Source organism: Lagenorhynchus albirostris, chromosome 20 (assembly GCF_949774975.1).
Source record: "Lagenorhynchus albirostris chromosome 20, mLagAlb1.1, whole genome shotgun sequence".
Taxonomy (NCBI): domain Eukaryota; kingdom Metazoa; phylum Chordata; class Mammalia; order Artiodactyla; family Delphinidae; genus Lagenorhynchus; species Lagenorhynchus albirostris.
This window is the reverse complement of record NC_083114.1, coordinates 59,727,289-59,735,446: the sequence shown is the minus strand read 5'-3', so window position 1 is coordinate 59,735,446 and position 8,158 is coordinate 59,727,289. Positions and strand designations below refer to the sequence as shown.

The 8,158-nt window shown below is 59.5% G+C and overlaps 1 protein-coding gene across 1 annotated transcript; it reads right to left on the bottom strand.

The window, feature by feature from the left end:
• Positions 1-457: 457 nt before the first annotated feature.
• CACNG5 (calcium voltage-gated channel auxiliary subunit gamma 5) lies at positions 458-7,677 on the bottom strand. The gene is made up of 5 exons (XM_060134407.1): positions 7,305-7,677; positions 5,737-5,823; positions 4,695-4,835; positions 1,319-1,464; positions 458-1,116 (listed from the first exon to the last, which is right to left on the bottom strand). Exons 1-5 carry the CDS (start codon positions 7,498-7,500, stop codon positions 859-861), a joined length of 828 nt encoding a protein of 275 aa, XP_059990390.1. The 5' UTR covers positions 7,501-7,677; the 3' UTR covers positions 458-858.
• Positions 7,678-8,158: the final 481 nt, after the last annotated feature.

Here is an 8,158-nt window from a genome sequence, read left to right as displayed (position 1 = left end):
AGACTTTAGGGACCTGGACCAGAAATACTGCCCATGTGAGTGGGGACGGCATCCCCCGGGCCTGAAACAGTGCTTGGTAGTATTAACCCGGACCAGCCACCTTCTGCAGTTCTCACTGTCAGAGTCACTGCAGAGTCACTGCTTTGGGTTAAGGCATTAAAGGCCCTTGTTAGATATGTTACTGCGGGCCACGCACATTAAGACACCATCAGCCACTAACACCTCTTTGTCACTTCATCAGGTGGCCTCAGACCCCTCTCAGCCCGTTGGGGACCAAAGCTGGGGCAGCTGAGTTCTGCTGGGAGAAGAGGAAGAAGACCCGTGGGGCGGGGGTGGTGGTGGTGGTGGTGGTGGACAGGGCACACGGGGGGTGACCACAAACGGTAGAGGACTCCACAAGGACAGCGCTGGACGACTCTGAAGCAGCCAGAGCTCCGGATCAGAGCCACCTCCCGGCCCCATAGCCCAGATCACGACGCGAGGGCCAGGCCAGTTGGCAAGCTCCCAAGTCCAGCTGGGTCTCTGGAAGGAACCTGGCATCGCAGAGCTGGCCTTGGCCTGGGTCCATGACGTAGGGTGCGGCGGGGAAGACAGAGCTGGAAGGCCCACCCCTCCCAGGGAAGGAGAGCGCCCAATGACTGGCACTCAAGAGGCGGGGGGACTCCCAGCTCTCAACCCGTCATCCGCTCGCTGGCGCCAGACTCCCGACACCCACCCTGGGCTGCAGGAGCTCCTCTGGGCGAGCAGGGAGGGGACACGGGTCAGGTGAAAACAGCTAAGCACGGGGACAGCCGGCCGTAGACCAAGGGCAGCGGGGGCAGGGAAGGCTGTCTGGGCACGGCAGTCCGGGGCGGGGACTCAGCAGGGGGAGGAAGACACCTGGCGGTAGTCGGGGCACTTGAGCAGGGCTGGGTAGCTGCTGTTCATCTGCAGGGAGACGTCGCTGGAGATGTCGGACGGGCTGCGGCCTCGCGCCCAGGCGTCCGGGTGCAGGAACTGGCCCGAGTGATCGGAGCAGTTGCTCAGACGCGGGCGGTAGAAGCCGGGGTGAGGCCTGTACACGTCCTCGGCGGTGCACCTCTTCATGAACAGGTACACGGCCATCACCCCCGCACTCTGCAGGCAGGGGGAGCTCGTGCTCGGGGCCTGGCCGTGGACGCAGCCGCGGGAGCACAGCACGAGGGGGGCCGAAGGCGGGCGCGGGGCGGGGCCCGGGAGTTAAGGGCGGGGGAGCGGTGGGTCCAGGTGGGCGTGGCCTCCCCCTCCGCCCCCTCCCGGGGCAGCACCCCGCCCCGCCCCGCCTGCGGGGAGGGTTTACCTCCGTTAAGAGGAAGGAGATGGCGGCGAAGGCAAAGGACCATCCGTACTTGTAGGTGAAGTAGGTCTCCGCATCCTTGGTCCTGTTGAGCACCTCATCGTTGATGCTGGAGATGTACAGCACCAGGCCCACCACCAGCGAGAGGCCTGCAGGGGGCAGGGGCGCTCGGCAAGGAAGCCGGGGAGCCGCCGATGGGGCACCGCCTCCCCTCGGGGTTCAGGGAGAAGGCCTCGGCCTTGGGTGACCATGACCCCACTCTGGAGTTCAAGGACGGCAGGAGCCCTCCTCCTGAAGGCCCTGTTTAGACCATTACCTTCTAGAAAGCGGACGGCTGCAGGCGAGAAAGCTTCTGTTCAGCCACCTCCCGAGCCACGGTGAGCCCGAGGGTTCTCACCGCCCCCCCCACCGGAACCACCTGTTAGATGTGCGTCCCATGAGCCCCATACCCGGACCTTCTGAGTCACGTGGCCTGGGCTGGCGCCTGGCACCGTGTCGTCCTGAGTGCTCCCCAGGCAAGGCTCATGTGAACTCAGGGTGTGAACCGCTGACTTTAGCAAGTGGCTTCCGCTGAACTGAGGCATAACACAGGCTCCCCTGGCAGAGATAGCCAGGGCCTCCAGAGCCTGGATAGATGGTCTTGTAACTGTGGCTCTGTGCAGCCCACCTGCCCCTGGGTGCGGCCAGTTACTGAGATCGTTAGGCAGGAGAGGCAAAGAGAGATGGTCCAGGCTCTGGCAAGCGTTACATCAGGGGCCCAGCGCTGCCTAAACTCCTCCCGCCATTGTGCAAACGACCGACGGAGCATCGGTCTCGTCAATCAGTGACTGTAACTGCAACAGGACGCAATTAATTCCTGTGTTTTGAGCTGCTCAGCTTTAATTCCATTCACATGATTAAGCTGGGGCATCCTGAAGGATGAATGTTACAGGAAAACAAGCATGATTCAGGCCTTCCTTGGCACTTAACTCACACTGGAATGAAGCTGGCCCAAGGGAACCCTGTCTGTTGCTGTCATTAAAACACTTCATGTGGCCAAGCTCAGTCTGAGATCTCTGGTCCTGCTGCCCACCGCTGAAAAACCTCAGGTGCTTTGAAGCTGCTGTGTGGCCTTGACTGTTGTGAAGTTGATAGATAGAAAGAGCTTAACCTGGGTCTGTATCTCTTGGACTAGGTGGAAACATCATGGTGCAGAGGGTGGGCTGAGGACACTGCAGGTGCTCAATGAACATTTGTTAGATGGATGGATGGATGGAAGGATGGATGGAAGGATGGATGGAAGGATGGATGGAAGGATGGATGGATGGATGGAAGGATGGATGGATGGAAGGAAGGAGAAAGAAAGAAAAGCTCTTGGGCATCTAGTGTTCTGACCGCCACCTGGCTCCCAAGCTATATTGACAAGACAATGTTGGGAAAAGGAACCTAAAGTGGCTTGGAAGTTGGGCGGCAACAAGAATGCCTGGTGCTGGCAGCTGTTCATCTTTTCTTTCCATCTGTCCATCCATCCATCCGTCCGTCCGTCCGTCCATCCATCCGTCCGTCCGTCCATCCATCCATCCGTCCATCCATCCATCCATCCGTCCATCCATCCATCCATCCATCCATCCGTCCATCCACCAATCCATCCATCCTTCCATCCATCCATCCATCCGTCCTTCCATCCATCCATCCATCCTTCCATCCATCCATCCATCCATTACTCAGGCCATCCACCTACCCATCTTCCATCTGTATCCCCTCTCTTATCAACAGATCCAGGGATCAGGGCATCTACAGTCCATGCCCTGAGAGCCGTGCCTTTGGCTCGATGCATTAAGAAAAGGTGCTCATGAAAACGCAGAGGACACCCTGAAGGGGAGAAAGAGCCGCCCTTCATTTGCCACCTTTTCTTCCCGCTCACTCTGCACACACCCTGCAGTAATCTCCTCCACGTCTGATTCCCTCCCCTAGTCCCTAGGCCGACAGCTCCGCCTGCACCTTTGGTGTCTCTACTCCCAGGATCCCCAAACCCTGACCCCTAGCAGCCATCTGGGCGCTGCTTCCAGCTGTCACATCGGCACCTCAAACTTTGCATTTCCCACTCTACGTTCATGACCTTGGCTCCAAATCTGCTGCTTCTCCTGTGACCTGTGGATGAGGGACGCAGTGCACCGCCCACCCAGGGCCTGAGCAGAGCCCGTGCTGGCCCTCGGCTCCTCCCCTGAAGCCCAGGCCTCGTCCTACTGAGCTTACCTCCCAGGTGTCCAGGAGCCTCTCCCTTCTCTCTTCCCCGCTGCCAGCCCCTCCCCAGCCCCTCCCTCCTGCACAACTGAAGTAGCCTCTCGCCTGCTCTCCCTGCCCCGTGTCTTGCTTCCTTCCTCCCCTCACTCTCCAGAAGAATTGTTCTAAAATCCGAATCTGGTCATGTCCTTCCTCGGCTTAAAATCCTCCCGAGGCTTCTCACAAAGTACCCGACCAGGCGACCTCAGCTGCCGCCCCCACCTCTCACCACATCCTCCTGACGCTCCTGCCACCACAAGTCACGACTGAGCTTAGTGTCCCCTGGCCTCCATCCTCTCTCTTCCCTCCAGGCTCCCTTCCGCCCACCCCAACCTCACACTCTACCTAATTCCTACTCACTCTCCATCTCGCCCGCTCCTGGCGGCCGTCCCTGACCAGCTCCTGGTCTGAGTTTCCGCCGCTGCCCTTGGCCCCCATAACAGTACTTGCTGACGCTGTCAGAGCCCTTGTCAGGCAGGGTCCACGTTTCCTGCCCACTTGTTTATGTCCCCTAAGACACTGCCCTTTCTGTAGGTAGAGATCCCAGCTCCCAGTGATAAGGCCTGGGAGATACATGGGTGGATGAGTCAGCACATGAATAAACGAGAGAAAGAGTGAATGATCGAGTACAGTCTGGGGTTGGTCCAGGAGGACAGATCCATGCTGAAGGGGCCTGGGTAGCCCAGGGTAGGGCGTAGGGGGTCTCTAGAGGATGGCTGAGGGATGGCAGATGAAGAGGCCGTCATTCCAAAGGCAGATCGTATTTCTTTCATGTACACACACAAAGACATAGCCCTCAAAAGGAAAAAGGAATACTCATCACCAGTGGGAACTAGGGGAAAGCATCAGTGATGGCATGGCATGAGGAGGACCCTGGGTTCTCATCCCAGCTCTGCCCAGGGGGAGCTGTCAGGTCACTGCTCCTCCAGAGGTGATGGACGGGCCTGGGTCCTCAGAACCCTCCTCCAGCTCGGACTCAGCTGTGCTCGAGCCACTGACGCGGCGGGTCCTGTGCAGTGGCTGACCTGCAGCTGGGACCAGAGCTTCCCAGAGCAGAGTGGTTTAGGGATCAGATGTCAGAAGTGCAGAGTGCACGAGCAAAAACGGTACCACTTACCAGAGAGGATAAAGAAGATGCCGGAGACAAAGGCCAGGATTGTCCTGTGGGGACGGACGTGTCCAATGTTGCTCAGGATGAAGCCAATGAACATGAAGAAGAGGCTGACCAGGGGGAACGGCGTGGCCGAGCGAATCATTTCTGACCGAGGGGATGGAAGGATGCCGTCAGCCTCCAGTAGCCTCACTCAGTGCTCACCTTCCCGAGTCAAGTGTTCCTGGCCGTGTACACCAGCTGGTCCCCAAGCCCCCGCCCTGCCTGAGCAGCCCGGGCTCCATCCCCTCCTCGGTGGGCTTTCCTTGGCCCTTAGCCTTCAGGGCCTATGCTGACTCAGAACTGTGCTGCAGGTTCACATGGGTCTGAACCAGCTCTGGTGAGGCCAAGGCCATGATGTCAGTCTCGCTGGGGGCCAGAGAGCCTGGTTCAGTTCCCTGGGTACTATGGTGTGAACGTCTGTGTCCCCCGCCCCCCCACCAAAATTCACTTGCTAAACCTAACACCCAAGGTGATGGTATAAGAGGTGGGGCCTTTGGGAGGTGCTTAGGTCACGAGGGTGGGGCCCTCATGAAAGGGATTAGTGCCCTTATGAAAGAGACTCCCCCCCACACACACACCCAGAGCACCCTCGCCTCTGCCCCCATGTGAGGACACAGTGAGAAGGCAGGAAGAGGGCCCTCACCAGAACGTGACCGTGCTGGCGCCTTGATCTTGGACTTCTAATCTCCAGAGCTGAGAGAAACAAATTTCTGTGGCTTCTAAGTTGCCTTGCCTGCGCTATTTTGTTAGAGCATCCCAAACAGAGGAAGTCACTGGGTATGGATGCCCTCTCGCTTGCCAGGGTCACAGCAATGGGAGACTCTAGCAACCTGTCACCACCCTGGATAAGTAGCTGGCAGAGCGAGCTCTGTGAGCTCAGCCAGCACAAGCATCTGAGTCTCAGGGCATCGGCTCTTGAGAAACAAGCAGTCACCCTGCCTCTTCCCTCTGCCCTGCTCTGCCCTGTCCAGCCCGTGGCCCAGGCTGGAAAGTCGGAGGCACCTACTGAGCACGTTGACTGTGGACTCGGAGGCGAGCTGGGTGCTCACGGGCATCACATACTCTATGGTGAAGCAGCGTCCCCGCTCCTCACCTACGGAGACAAGAGCCACTACGTACACTCTGGGTCCTTCTGAACACGGATTTGAAGTTAACAGATTCAAATGGTATTCCCAGTGCTTCTAGGATGTTTGACCCTCTGTGTGTTTACACGTGGGCTGGATTCAAACCCTAGGGCGCCCCGTCCCCAGCTGGTGGCCCACAGCAGACGTGGACACCCGTCCTGACATCACATCTTTCCCAGAGAAGCACCGAGAGCTGCATGAAGAGCAATCACTGCAGACTCAAGGGAGAGTCAGGTGGCCGGTGGCCGTCTTGCGGCTTTGGGACAGACTCCACCAAGGATGGCGTGTGGTTGGCTTAGGTGCCCCAGTGTGGGTGTCACGGAGCAGAACCCCCAAAGCCTTGTCGACCACTTTGGCAACGAGACCCTGGTGACTTCAAACTCTGCTTCAGATTTAAGCAGAGATGGATGCCACACAGTCTGGGCACTGGGAGGTGAGGTCAGCGTTGGGTGCCATTCCCAAAGTAGACTCAACACGTCACGGGGAGGCCAGGCCTCCACGGTCCTCCCTGCTAAGTACAGGTGGGCGCCAACCACCAAAGCCCTACCGTGAGGCTGGGAGGAACAAGTGTTCCCTGTGTCCCGTGCACACATGGGTTACAGAGCCCTCCAAGAAAGGCCCCACGACCCCACTGTGGTGTTTCTGACCAGACTCACGGGGCACAGAGAGGCTCTTCTCGTGCAGCCTGGTTCCGGGTCATGATGAAGGGATAAAGGACAGAGCCCTTGGAGTAGCAACTCCAAGGGTTCCAGAGAAGCCCTAGCAAGTGGGCAGGAGGCCCTGATGGGCAGGATCAAGGCCTGCACCATCTGGCAGAGTTGCAAAGACCTGCACCTGCATTTTCTCCCTGCCATTTCACAGACATAGGAACAGAGAAAGTGCTAAGAATTTCCCATCCTCATGCTCAGGTCACAAGGGTGAAGCCCTCATGAATGGGATTAGTGCCCTTCTAAAAGAGACCCCGCGGAGCTCCCTCTCCCCCGCTGCCCTATGAGGACACAGGGAGAAGCAGGGAAGAGGGCCCTCACAGAACGTGACTGTGCTTGCGCTTCACCGCCCTGCATCCTCCTGCCCTCATTTGTGAGGCGGACGTGATAACAGGGCCTGCCTTGCAGAGCCAAGGGGGAGGCACTGCGACGGAGCACTCAGGGAGCTGAGGCCGCCTCTCTCAGCCGGGGGTGGGTGGTGTGGTGACAGCGGGGCCACGGGCATCTTCCAGGTGGGAAGACCCAGGTCCCGGGGGTGAGAGGACTTGCCCAAGTGGACAGGGAGACTCAGGCCTTGAGCTTGGAGTGGATCCTGGCCCCTGGAGGGAGCAGGCCCAGAGCTCATGAGCATCGTCCGCGGTGACCAGCCTCCTTCCAGCAGGGACGTCGCTTCCCCGGGGGGTGTGAGATGGCGGCTGCTCCTCTCTGGGGGCAGGGCTGTCCCCAGCCCTGGGCGCCCTTACCTGCGAGGAAGCAGACCCTCCATAGGCCTGAGTGCAGGGACATCTTGGTCTCGGTGCTCTGGTTCTGGGGCAGGACCACGCCCTCCTCCAGGTACAGCCAGTGGTCCGTGCTGACCGCGATGCCCAGCAGGCCCAGGCCGCACACGGCAAAGACGCTGCTCAGCAGGGTCAGGGCCTTCCTCCTGCAGGCACCCATCTTCCTGGACAATCCCGCGGGGGCCTGCGGCCACGATGCCACCAGCAGGGAGTGGGCTCTGGCGGCAGGACAGCGGGTGAGCCGGCAGTCGTGGCCACGGCTCCGAGGAGGGGCCCTGGGCGGCAACTAAAGTCACCCCAGCCGGGCTGAATGGATGAATGAAGACCAGCGGGCCGGCTCCCTGGAAGTCAGGCCATGGGTGACAGACATGCCACCTCCCTCCCCCCGTCAGGAACGCACAGCTTTCTTGACAGGCCACTGCGAGGGGCCCCCTTGTGCTCTCTGGGAGTCCCCCTTGCTGGATAACGCCATTCATTCATTCAGCAACCCGCTGTACCCAACGTGGAGACAAAAGGATGAATGTGACCCCATCCTTGCCCTTGAAGAGTTCCCTTCTGCAAGACAAAGCGCCCCCCACCCCCAAAGCAATGAAAATGCAGCTTGATGGGTCTGTGGGGGAGACCCGCCCAAGGATGTGGGAGCAGGGAGGAGGGATGGAGGCCTGAAGTCTGCCTGGTGGGCTTCTCCGTGTCGAGAAGGACTCTGAGGCCCAAGGACACCTGGCAGGGAGCAGCGGGACCCAGAGGGGACGCGGCAGGCGGCAGAGGTTTCTTGGGAAGGTGTCTTCCGCAAGGATTCCCATCAGTTGTAGATCTGG